At 42.5% G+C, this 13,221-nt stretch overlaps 1 protein-coding gene across 4 annotated transcripts in view; it reads left to right on the top strand.

Moving 5' to 3' along the window:
• ARID5B (AT-rich interaction domain 5B) overlaps positions 1-11,266 on the top strand; it is a 114,878-nt gene extending 103,612 nt beyond the window's left edge. For all 4 annotated transcript variants that reach the window (XM_069019087.1, XM_069019088.1, XM_069019086.1 and 1 more), the window contains 2 exons: positions 4,195-4,393; positions 8,294-11,266. In XM_069019087.1, the coding sequence (XP_068875188.1) occupies positions 4,195-4,393; positions 8,294-10,444 (2,350 nt within the window). In that variant the 3' untranslated portion in view covers positions 10,445-11,266. The remainder of the gene's footprint in view (positions 1-4,194; positions 4,394-8,293) is intronic.
• Positions 11,267-13,221: the final 1,955 nt, after the last annotated feature.

The following is a 13,221-nucleotide window of genomic DNA, read 5'->3' as shown; positions in this document are numbered from 1 at the left end:
GGGTTGTGCTGAGCTGCCTCCTTCTCTCGCATCACCCTATGTGTCCTGGGCATATGGTTCCTCCCCAGCCCCAGAGCCCCGTCATATTCATGCACAGTAGGAAGAATTAAAGAGGAAACTGTCAGCCTTAACATTTAATTTCCTTCCTCTTTCTGGGCTGGTCAGATCCTTTGCATTATTGTAACTACTTTTTTTATCATGCCTATAAATAGATGTGCTCTCATGTGTCCTGTGAAGCAGTCAGGCCAAAAAAAGTCATTCATTCTGCATAATCAATACATGTAGTGGTTACTGGCTCAGATGAGATCTTGTATTGTTAGTTCTGTAGCTGGGGAAAAAAAATGTTGACTAATAAAGATTAAGGGCTTTTTTTTTTCTTTTTATGAAATGCTAATGATGAAGACATGTTTGATATACTGTGAAATACATTTCTCTAATGTGAAGTTTCTGCTTTTTGTTGGGAAAGAGATTTAGTCCCTGGAGGATTTTAGAATTTGTAAATATAAAATTATCTGCTTCAGTGTTTTTAAAAAAAAAGGTTGGCAGAAAGCCAGATTACTTACATTACTGTAATAGATTTGCTGACCTCTGACATCTGCCGCAGAGAAGTACATTGAATTTTTCATAATATCAGATGATGCAGATCTAAAAACTCAGTACACTGCACCATTATTTAATTCAGGACTTACTAAAGGAAAATCTTTTTTTGAGTAGCAGTTCATACGTGATTAAACTTAATATTGCCGATTGTAATAAATCAGGATTAGTATAGTACTGATTTGTTAATCTAACTTGTATTGATTTTAAGTTGTCTTTATTTTAAAAAAATAAAAAGAAAAAAGGAAAAAGACTGGCTTTTCACAGTGACTGAATTTAATAAGAAGCCCTGTGATAGCAAAGACTCCCCTACTGTTTCTGCTCTTGGCTGGAAAATGTTATTCTTGTATTATTCCAGGAAAAAAAAAAAACCTCATGCTGCTAAAAATCTGCTGCCTGTGGAAAGATTTTTTTAATACACTAGTGCTTACATATTCTATTTATGTTAATTGGCTTATAAATAATACATTTTATTAATCTTAATATTGGAATCTTGATCATGATAAAGACCCTTTTATTTGGTCTTCTTGCAGGCTTTACAAGTAAATATTCTTCAGACCACAAAATATTCCCTCTCTTTTTTTATGAATACTTTGATACTTCCCCCCCTGTCGGGAAGTACAGCCACAGTTCAAAGCGACTGAAAACATGGTTGTTGTTTCCAGCATATGTTACATTCGAGGTATCTGGATCCTGTTTTTTGGACATTGTCTTTACCTCTCTTTACTCAAAGATTGATTAAATCTTACCTGCACTGCAAATATTTGACCCAAAAAAAAAAAATCTCGTGCTGGTTTCAGACATGTCACATTCTGCTAAAGTATTTGGCTAACAGCAGATCGCATTCTTCCGGTGTTGGGCAATATTGACCTTAAATTGGCTAAGCCGGCTGCTTTCATGGCATGTGAGCCGGCTGCTTACATGTTCCGAGAGCTGTATTAGCTTTATTACTCCTGCGCTATAAAAACTTCTAATAATCAAATGATAAGATCATATCCTGTGGGTAATTGTGTTGTACCATGACAGGATAACTGAAAAAACATTCAGTGAAAATTGCAACCAACGGAAATCTCTACATGAAGCGGCAATTGCTGGTGTTGCTCAGCTCGGTGCTGCTCCCTGGGCTCTCGCAGCCCGCGTTCCTGCCCGGCTCCTCGCCAGCCGCCCCCAAAAGCCACCTTGGCCTGCCCTCCTTTGAAACGAGGAGGGGAAAATCCTAGAACAAGCCATCCTTGTGTTTTGACTCAGTTTTACCTTAGTCATGCTGCCTCCCCGATACATGAAACATTTAATTCCAGATTTCCTGCCGCTGGCTCCAGGCCGCTGACCGGCTATGTGAAATGTATTTTTACTGCTGTCGGCCTGCCAACTGCTGAGCTCAGTGAAAAATAACTAAAATGAAAACCTTGTACTCCCACATGAACCCTTAAGATCAGAAAAGGAAATTTAAGCTACAGTTACTAATTAGCACCCAAGCTAATGAGTTCTGGTGAGGTGCAGAGGGAAGAGGAGGAGGAGTTTGGGTCCCGCGTTACCCTACAAGGCTCGGCGCAGAGCACGCGAGCGGTGATTAATCGCGTCGGCCCGGGCCTTGCTCCTGGCCCAGCCGTAGCCACCGGGTTAATCACTTGGCATCTTCCAGGGAAAGGCTCGTTCCTGGGGCTGGGAGCATCTCCATCTCCCATGAGGCACCGGACAGTGTCTGAAACCTTTACGGATGGAATATGTAGATTTTTAATGGGCAGCACGTTCCCATGGAAACAAAACAAAGTCAAACGCTCCCCTCGCAGTGCTAACAATTATTGTAATAAAAAGTGTTTTTATTAAAAGTGATTTTAAATATTTAACACATGGCAGAGTGGCCTTGGCGCTGCCCTGTGTGAAACCCAACCTTGCCTCTAGTGAAGTCCAAAGTGCTTTGTGCAGCACAGGGAGGAATTCGGTGTTTTCACCAATATTTGCGCTTTGCGAATGAAATGTAGCAGCCTCAAGTATGAACAGGATTATTTTTTTCTTCTTCTGCTTAGTTATGCTTTTTATTATATAAACATTAACTGTAATATTACAGTGGGAAGCAGGTATTTGGCAACTACGTATTATTTTGCTAAGTTTGCATAGAGGGAGCAGTTTCCAGTTTTAGCAGCTGTAACATGTTTAAACTCGGTTTGTAATGGGATCTGAAGATGAATATTCCCTGTGGGCTCTGCTTAGCTTCATTACTGGAGCCCTGCCAAATTCAGGGCTAGAAAGTATTATTCACGCCTCTTTGCACATACCATGTCAGAGCATGCTCAGTTAATGAATTTTGTTTCTAATATAGCATAAATTAGGTTTATATTTTAACATAATTTATGTTGTATTTTATTAAAATGTAAAATATTATGATCACGAGCAATCTAATTTCTGTTCTCTTAAGCCCAAACTGTGTTTGAACATCTAAGTATGTAAATCAAAATTGCATGCTTAGAAACTGATTCTAGGATAACAAACGAATATCTGAACCAAAGAGGTTTCTGCCTTGGAGTCTTAGATTAAAGATAATTAAGGATTCCTGGTATTTGAGCAGATTTATGTTGTTTATAAGCAAAGTACATTTTCTTCGTAGAGTCAACTTGTCTTTTTTTTTTTTAACAAATTATGTTTGCTGTATTAAAGTTCATATTTTTAAAGTCTGAGTCTCATATTAATCCCACAGTGAGTCATTAATCATACCAAAATGTATTATAAAAACTTTAATCACTGAAGTTGAAACTGAGATTGTAATGCAATCCATCCCTTTTAATTATATCAGTTATTTTTCCTTTCAGATCAAGAACTGCAAAAGGAAAACAGAGAGATTAAAACTCAGTGTGCTTGATGCTTTCAGGGGAGGATGTTTTTTGTTTGTGTTTCTTCCTTGTGTTTTTAAAGCGATTTCGTGCACTTTGTGGCAGACAGTTCCACAGTGAAGAATTCCTTCATTTTTAACTCTTCTCCTCTCCCCTTCTTCCTTAAAAAAGGCTCCCTGGCAAAGGCAGGGAGCGTGGTGACTGTCACTACATGGGTGCCTTGCACAGTGGTGCTGGGCTGGTGCTGGTGACAGTGAGGCGGGTGCTGTGCCCACCCCTGTAGGGCTCCTGCTGGCTCCTCCCACGTTCCTGGCACTGCCCTTGCACTCAAGGGAACCACCAGCCTGGAAATTGTGTAGCTGTTATTGAGTTGGCTGTGGCTTTGTAGGTGTTTTCCTGGAGTTTGCTGCATGCTGTTAAATTCAGGGAGGGAAAATAAAAATAAATGGTGGATTTTTTTTTAAATCAGTCTGAAACATAATGGCTGATATTCTCATCTGGTACAAATTGGTGTAGCCACACAAACCACTGCGGAGTTACTGACAGCTGATCCACACCAACTCCAACTCCACTGAATTTATGCCACATTATAATCTTGCCAAATAAATTGATTTCTTATACTTGGATTTATAGATGCAGAGTTTAAACTGTTGCTTTTGTGGCATGGAAGGAAATGGATTTGTTAAGTAAACTGCTCATAGTAGATACACTTTTTTTTCTTTGCTAGAACAGCAAAACCTGATCAATTATTTGTTCCTTAATCCCCTAGATTAATCCTGCCATATGAAAGATTTATTAAAGGAGAGGAAGATAAGCCACTGCCTCCAGTGAAACCTCGAAAACAGGATAACAGTTCCCAGGAGGGTGAAGCAAAAACAAAAGTGTCTGGAACAAAACGCATCAAAAATGAAAACCAAAAGAGCAAGAAGGAAAAAGATAATTCACAGAAACCCCAAGATGCATCTGAGGTCGGTTGCTTCCCTGCTTTTCAGTTTTTCAATTAAAAATGCACAGTTTTAATCACATGAAATCCAGTGATAAAATATATCATTTAGACTGGAGAATTCCAACCAGTTGGCCTTTTAGTTTGCTCAGCAATGGAAATTCAGCTGTTGTGATACTGTCTGTGCTGGGATTTTTCTGGGCTGTGAATGGCAGCCAGTTTGCTCCATATTGCACAGCAGGGATGGCAGAGGACCAAGCGCTGGATCTGACTAGTACCAGTTCTGCTCATTGTATTATACAGTGGTCACCACTAACAGATCAGCAGCTGCCAAAGGGAAACCACACAACTACCACAGTTATTTCCTAATCTAAGTATAGGGTGCAGGAACCTCTAATACTGTTGATAATACTGTGGTAACTGCTGGACACAGCTGAGTTTTATAATGGTAACCTCTGGATCAGCCTCCTGTGCTCACAGATGTGTGCATGACTGTCAGAAAACATATTACTCCCTAGGATTTTTATTATATTATAAGTTTCTTTTTGAACTAAAAGGTCTCATTTTGAGGAAACCAACTTCCAAGCCCTGAGATTGACTTCCTTCTCTCAAGCAGCAGATGGCTTTCAGCTGAGGTTCCTATTCAGACATAATAGGTTCCTATCATGTCACGCTGCTTCACATGGGCAGGCCCCAATTTCCACATAGAGCCATGTTACTTGCAGGCATAGGACAGCCCTCAGGGAAGAGATTTTATGTTCACAGCACAGGGTAAGATAGATGGTAGAATTCATATTTGTCTGCAAATAAGTGTAAATTTCAAGTGTTGTTAAGTGATATAAAATCAATGGGGGTTTTGCCACACTGTTACTTAAGCACGTTCCTTTACACATCCTGCCCACTCTCTCCTGTGCCCTGCTTGCACCCTGTGTGAAGGAGATGGTGAAGCTCCTCACACACAACCCCTGCAAAACATGTTGCTTTTCCTGTCTCAGTCTGCCAGATCACAGCAGCCTTCAAGGCGTTGCAGTGAAAGTAAGTATTTAAAGAATGTCGAAACACATGATGTGCCCAGCAGACTATGGCTGCTCCTTTGACTTCATTGCGTCTGGCAGGTACAGAAGTCCTGTTTCTAAACTTGTTTCTAAACTTTATTGGGTCAGCTATCAACAATCATCCTCCTCGTTGTTTTAAAAAAACAATGCAGGACCTGTAAACAAAGATGCCTCTAAGACTCCATGAACCCAGTTTTGAGAACAGAAAAGTTTGGGTTTCATGTCCTACTACCTCTTTAAGTTGTGCTTACGAGGACAATTTAATCTCCCGTGCAAAGAAGAATTTGTGTTTTAAATGGCCTTGATCAACAGTACCATTAATATCTAATTTAAGAGCAATCCCCAGAGAGACTTTTTTTTTCTCTGACATTATACTTTTAAAGTAGGGGGAGCCCTGTTTGGATAAAATGAAAAAAAAACCACATGGAGAGGAGAGTGCGCACAAACGTGCTTCAGTCACTGGAAGGTTACAGGACAAATTGCCCAAAGCCAGGAGAAGTGAAGTGAAAGCTTGTGCTCCCTCTTCCCTTGTCATTCCTTCATCCCCGGTTATTTATTGAGGGTCTTGGATCAGAAAGATACATTACACACTATCTGTGCTGCTGCTACTAAGCCCAACATAACAAGTCAGCAACAGAGCAACAGCCTTACTTTGAATTTCCTTGCTTTTGTTGTTCCCTATCTCAAACTTCCTGCTGTTTAAACTGAAGTTATTTTTGTGTGGTTTGCAGGAAGAGTTCCTATGCTGTGCTTATCGGAAATGTAGGGAGCCTAGACGAGACAATAAAAATGTACAATTATGGCAGTTCCCTATTGTAAAATGGTAGCTTTTATAGCAAAATTATTATTTCCTCCCTGACTGGGGTGGAAGATGTGTCCTGCCCCTGTTTGATCAGGGTGAGCCATTAAGGACCTTAACCTCCACATCAGTCACCATATGAGTCGGTGATCACACAAAGCTTGAGCAGTGAAGGGTCTGCAGGCTGGATGCTTCACCTCCAGAACTCATCTGTGCTTTGCCATATGGAAGGCTCAGTGCCCAGGATGTGGCGCTTAACAAGGGTAGCAGGCAGGAGATGTTCAGCTCCTTTGGGTGGAGCAAAATCCAGGTCTGCTGGAGCCAGGCAGAAGGTTGCTTGTCTCTCGCACCGCAGCCATGCCCTGGCAGTGCAGCCCCATTCCTGAGGCCTCATCCAGGCACAGCAGTGATGGGGTATTGCTCTGAGGGAGAGCCCTATGGCCACCACATAAATGTGTAGGCACGTCCCCATCCAAGCCACCGCTTATGTCATTTCTTCATGTGGCCTGGAAGCTGTGAGCTGGAAAAGCATAATCCAGTTACAAATGTGTGGTCCTCTCAATTTCATGTTCGACTCATGCACCATTAGAAGTATGCAGGGAGAGAATATAACTTTAATTTATTAGGATTGCATTTGCCTTTGTGCTCTTCACTGTTTTCCTTCCATCACAATGACATTGTCAGTGTAACAAGACACCAGACAAAATGCTATTAGCCTTAGACTGCACATTTCCTCACAATAGCTGAAACTTCAATCAAAGTATTGCTTAACAGAAACAAAGAGCAGAATGTACAGTTATTAAATATGATTCTCTTTTTTTTCTCCTCCTTGCTTTGCTCATCTGTCTGGTATTTGCCTGTAATTTTATAAGCTCAAGAGACTAGCGATGGTTCTTTGTAAAGGACCTAATGATGGTATTTGGCTGCAAAAGAGAGCTATGAGTTTAAAAAGAAGAAGTTAGGATGACTAACAGACACTGTAACTAATAGGCCAACCAAACAGACAGGAATATTTAAAAGCAGCTGTGAAGAAATAAATCTCTGAGAGGGTTAGACTCGTTAGACCGTCTCCGATTCCCCGCTCCTGCGACAGACCATAAAGCAGCATTTAGATGATAACTTTCTCGATGCGTCTTATCCTTACAATGAAGGAAGAAAGAAAACAATAATAATAAAGGAGTCGCACAATGCTGCTGTTTTATGACTGTCTTCTACCACAACATGTCAGAGGAGAGTGACAGCAGTTTTGAAAAGGGCTGTCAGTCAGCTCGATCGCAGATGGGATGCTCTGGTGACCTCTGTGGGTCACAGTTCAGCCGGCTACATAATGGGATGAATAGTGTGAATTGTGCACACAAGCTGTATTAATGGGGGAGCAGAACGAGCCACGGTCCCATTGACAAGAACGTATAAAAGCCATGTTTGTAATAGCGAGCACACACACTTACTGAATGTTGACAACTTCATTTTAATCCGGTAATAAAAAAATGTGTGTCCTAGTTAAGCTGTGGCAGTGATTTGCTGCCTACAATAGGGATTTCTAGTATGCCATTTCTATAATTTTCACACTTTAATGCAGAACTGGGTGTGAATGATCTCCTGTGTGATTACTGAATTTTAAGATAGCTATGCTGGAGAGACTTTAGAGAAGGGAAAGCGTAGGAATAGTGCATTTTTCTTAGGTGAAGTTGGCTAGCAGGAGAAATTTCTATAGCCTTATTGTTTGTGTCATGAAATCTGCTCTTCTGCATTTGCCTAACTAACTTTGAAAGAGTATATAACCTCAGCATTTAGCTATCTGATCAAGCCACCAGTGCCTCTCATCAGGTTACAAACATCTGCTGTTTTGAAATGCTTTATTGTGACTCTGACAGGGATGGTGTATTTTGTAATATTTCCAGGAGATACTTCTCTTTGTTTGAGCCCAGTACCTGACGTTAGAGCCTTCATGTGCCAGCAAGGTGGTTGGCAAGTCCTTCTCTAAAAGTAGCCGTGTACTGTGCATAACCTTACAAACAGGCTGCTGGAACATGCTGCATCCTTACTACTGTCTGTTGAATCATTTCATTAGGTTTCATCAGAACAAGAGAAGGATCAAGAATCAGCAGACCAGAAAAACTTCCCCGAACACCCTACAGTGGGAGAGGTGAAACAACCTGTGCAAGGCCCTCCATCTCTTTCACCAGACACAGCTCGGACACTGCCTCTGGAAAAGACAGATGTGACAGAAAGCAACACCAACAGTGAGAAAGCCAAGGAGGAGGTTCAGCACTCGTCCTCTTTCTCAAGTATATCCGTGTCCCCAGAAGAAGACACTGTGCTGGATGCCACTGTCACAAAACGATTACACCCCCCAGCAGATGCCCTGGAAGACACAAAGCCTGAACAAAGACTACACAAAGCTTTTACTGACAACCTAGAAAGTGAACCTCCAGAAATGCCCTTCACAGCTTTCCCAGTTCATCTGCCCACTCAGAGCGACATGGAAGATGAGAAGCTGCCAGAGATGGCCGATTACATCGCAAACTGCACGGTGAAAGTGGACCAGCTGGGAAATGAAGATATCCACAACGCACTAAAGCAAACGCCCAAAGTGCTGGTGGTGCAGAACTTCGACATGTTCAAGGAAAAGGAGCTGCCCGGGTCTGTGAATGATGACTCCACTTTCAGTTACACACCGCTGCTGTACTCAAAAGGTAATCCAGGTATCATGTCACCCCTGGCAAAGAAGAAGCTGCTGTCACAGGTCAGCGGGGCTGCACTCTCATGTAACTATCCTTATGGCTCTCCTCCACCTTTGATCAGCAAAAAGAAACTCAACAGCAGAGATGAACTGTCCTCAGGCATATCTCAAGGTCCCCATGCCCCTAATTCTGATCCTGTAGCAGTTAATAGGCCCTCAGTCATACAACATGTACAGAGTTTTAAAACAAAGGAAGAAAGGAAGTCAATTAATGATGCTTTTAAACACGACATGCTAAGTAAACCGGATCCTCAACGCTGTGATTTTTCAAAACATCACCTCAGTTCTCTTGCCGAGTCATACCTACCGAAGTCGGATATCCAGGACTGCAAAGATAAAATGAGTGAGAAAAGGGCACTGCAGCACTCCCATGTGCCCACTTTCTTGGCAGATTTCTATTCATCACCTCATCTGCACAGCCTTTATAGGCACACAGAACACCACCTTAATAATGAACAGACATCAAAGTACCTCCCCCGGGACATGTTCAGAGAGTCTGAAAATATTTCTACTTTTACTCAACACAAACACCAAGAAAAACTAAGTTTAAATTATCGCCCATCTTTGCATCAGCAAGAAAAAAAGGCAACAGTGGAGGCTTCTTCAGATGATCAGCCAACAGATTTGAGTCTTCCAAAGAGCATACACAAACAGACTGCAAAGGCTCCGGGCTCCAGCCTCCCTCACTCATCCATGGCCCAGCAAGAATGCAAAGGTATCTCCCCGTTCCAGGCTGGAAGCAGCCAGGCGGTGAGCCTAGACTGTAACCCCAAAGCTTGCCGTGTGTCCCCCATGGCCATGACAGCCCCGAAAAAACACAGCGAGTTGCTCCATAGGTCTGGGAAGCAGCAGGCCCAGAGGCTGGAGAACCTGAGGAAGATGGAGGGGATGGTGCATCCTATCATCAGCCGCAGAACGAGCCCTCAAAACGTGGGGGCTGCCCGGCCTCTGAAACGGAGCCTGGAGGATTTGGACAAAGTCATTTCTGAAAAAAAGCTCCGAGCTGTCTCTCCTATACACTTACCAAAGGAGACTCCAGCAAAAGACAAGGTTCCCGACCCAGAGGGGGAAGGCAGCAAGTCAGTGCATGGTCTCCACTCTGGCAGCATGCTGGAAAGCCACAAATTTCCCCTGTCAGCCCCCATCTTCCCAGGCTTGTATCCGGGAAGCCTGTGCACAGGGCTGAACAATCGCCTCCCACCCGGGTATTCTCATCCCCTGCAGTACTTGAAAAATCAGACCGTGCTATCCCCACTCATGCAGCCTTTGGCTCTTCACTCCTTCATGGTGCAGAGACAATTCCTCACGTCCCCTGCAAATTCCCAGCAACTGTACAGACACTTAGCTGCAGCAACACCTGTAGGAAGTTCCTACGGTGACCTTTTGCATAACAGCATTTATCCTTTAGCTGCTATAAACCCTCAAGCTGCGTTCCCACCTTCCCAGCTATCCTCTGTACATCCCAGCACAAAACTGTAAACCCCCTCGCTCACAAAAAAAAGGTCTGAGGAGAAAAGTTCAGTTACCAACATTCCTCCCCCTGTGACGATGTCTCGCAGATTTAGCGATCTGTATTTTTGTCAACCAGGATGCAGTCATATCCCACCTAGAGGAGCACCTCGGAGTCTGATGGAGACAGGACTGCTTCTTTAATTCTGGCTCCCACATCAGCCCCCTCACACCCTTATCCCTGCCCTTGCAAAAAAGAAAACCAAACCAAAAAAAAAAAAAAAAAAAAAAAAGGAGAAACAAAAACACGGGAAAAAAAAAAGAAAAAAATAGTTGGATTTTGCATATGTGTTTTCTGAAAGAACTTGAACATGGTAAGAGCAGATGTTCAAAGGGAGCCTGTGGAAACACAGGCTCAGTCCTGAGCTCACTGAAACCCTGGTGAGGGCTGCATTTGCCTTTCGCTGAGCCAAGGACCGGACGCCGTGCATTGTTGCAAATGAGTCAAGGACTTCAGATGAACCTGGAAAGGAGAAGTGCACCAAGAATCTGTACAATCAGTGGATGTGCTTTTTTGGGTAACTTTTCCTGACTTTAAAGATTCGATCAATGCAATGTATAGTAAAACGGCAATAGATTTTTTCATTTTAACACTATTAGAACAGAATGGTAAACACTGTTTTTAATTTGACTGTACATATCCACTTCGTAAACTACCAGTGTCACATTTGGTCACAATAATTTATATAGTTTCGTTTGTCCAGTATATTCTGTGCTCTTTATGTTTGTTTTTTTTTTTTTTTTGTTTTGGGTTCTTTTTTTTTAAATTAAACAGTATCATTTTATCTGCAACTTTTTTAAAGGCTGTGGCTGTCCTAATTTCTTTTTTATTACGTGTTTGTAATTTTTCCAGTTTCTTTATACTTTTGAGCAGCGTTTTTGTTTCGTTTTTGTGGTAACGTTTACTGTTTACAAACTGAAGCAACTGGTTCAGATTAATCTTAATGGTTATAAACATACTGTAGGTGATGTTATGGTGCAAGGATGCGAACAAGGTTCCTTTCCCCACGGCCCACCCCTGTGAGGTGCTGAGCACCTCTCGCCCTCCTCCCATTGTTGTGATGGCTCCTACGCCGCTTCTCCCCACCCACCGAGCTTTGCTTTCCTGTATCGTGGTCTGTGAATTTGTCGAGCGTTGTACTTAATCTTACCTAGGCTGTGAAACCCTTCTGCCTACCAGAGAAATGGTCTAGAAAACAAAACCTCCCTAATAAGCTGCTGGATGACAAAGGAGTGCAGAAAACGGATTTGTGTTTTGTGAGAATGTTGAGAATTTCAGAAGTTGTGAGAGGAGCCAGTGTGGATTTGAATCAGAGGCTCACAGGTTGGGCCCTGTGCCTCATGATGGGTAGGGGGTTCCGTGCAGTGGTCGGGATGGTCCTTCCACACTCCTACGGGGATCTCGGCTTCTCCCTGGGCATCCTTTTGCAGGGGGAAAGCCCAGGCATGGAGAGGCTGGATTTTCCTGATGAAAGAGCTTCCCTGTGGGTGTATGTTCACTTTGTAGGACGTCACCACCATGCAGCTGAGCACAGACATTGATAAAGTGAAGTGTCACTTGGAGGCTTTATGCAATGTGAAAATTGGTTGTGGTTCAAACCATCTCAGTTACTGTTCAAAGACAGCGTACTCGATATGAAAAGAAAAAAAACAGAAACTACTAAGAAACACTTTGCATGCTAGGCATGTCATTAAATTTTCCCATGATATGAAGCCAAATACAATATATAATGTATCATACTTAATATCCAAAGGTGGAAACCAGAATAGTATACTCGTCTACTGTTAAAAATCCAGCTTCTTCAATTAAATACTTTATATTCCTGTGGTAAAACTATATTTAATTGATTGATAAACAGACTAGTAGAACTTGGAACATGGATGTGCCAGTGCAGAGTATCCTACTGCTCCACAAGTCATACAGGAAACAGAACCGCAGGCTCATCCAGGCAGAGGCCACAGTGTGGAGGACATCTCTAGTAAAGTTGCACTAGATCTGAATCACGTAAGAATCAGGGGTTTGGGGACAGGGGGGAGGAGGGCGGGGGGAAAAGGGGTAGAGAATATAAAAATCTACAGCGAACACAGAAGCTTGTCATGTGTTTGGCAAAGCAAATGTTTCTCCTTGTTTTGGTTGTGTGTTCTGGAGCTGTGCATTTGTTTATGCAAGTGTCCAATGTCCTTTTGGTTACGTCCTGTTGGAGTTTGCTGGTAGGCTTTTTGGAGCCATGCTGAGGCCACACAGGGCTGGGGGACAGGGAGAGCAGAGGAGGGCTCCTCGCTTGCCCCATGAGGAGACTGGCCACTGCTGGGTGGGGAAGCTTATAATATACTGGGCAAAACATCAGGGCTGAGGAAAAGAAATGGTGGCATAAACCTCCAACAGAAGCGATGCATTATTTGTTTAAGAACTCTTTTAACAGAAATCTTGGAAATCTTTCAACAGACTATTGAATTCTTCATTGGCTGAAAAGTTGTCTTTTTTTTTTTTTCTCAGTGTCTTAAATGGGGCTTTGTTTGCATTGTTTGAGTTCAAGGGGCCTTATTATTGAATGAAATTGCACAAGCCTTTCTTTGTGCAATCAGACCATTGTTATTGGTAGGTTTGTAAAGGAAACTGCAGAATCTAATTGCCAATAGAGTCATAAATCTATTTGCTAGGAGCCAGTTCCAAGAAATGTTGCAATTCAAACGCACTATGTCCAGGATGCATTAGGGATGCTAAAGGTTGTGAGATCCAAAGGAAA

The sequence above is a fragment of the Aphelocoma coerulescens genome, chromosome 6 (genome assembly GCF_041296385.1).
Source record: "Aphelocoma coerulescens isolate FSJ_1873_10779 chromosome 6, UR_Acoe_1.0, whole genome shotgun sequence".
Classification (NCBI taxonomy): Eukaryota; Metazoa; Chordata; class Aves; order Passeriformes; family Corvidae; genus Aphelocoma; species Aphelocoma coerulescens.
Note: the sequence above shows the minus strand (reverse complement) of the source record. Positions and strands in the feature narration are given on the sequence as shown.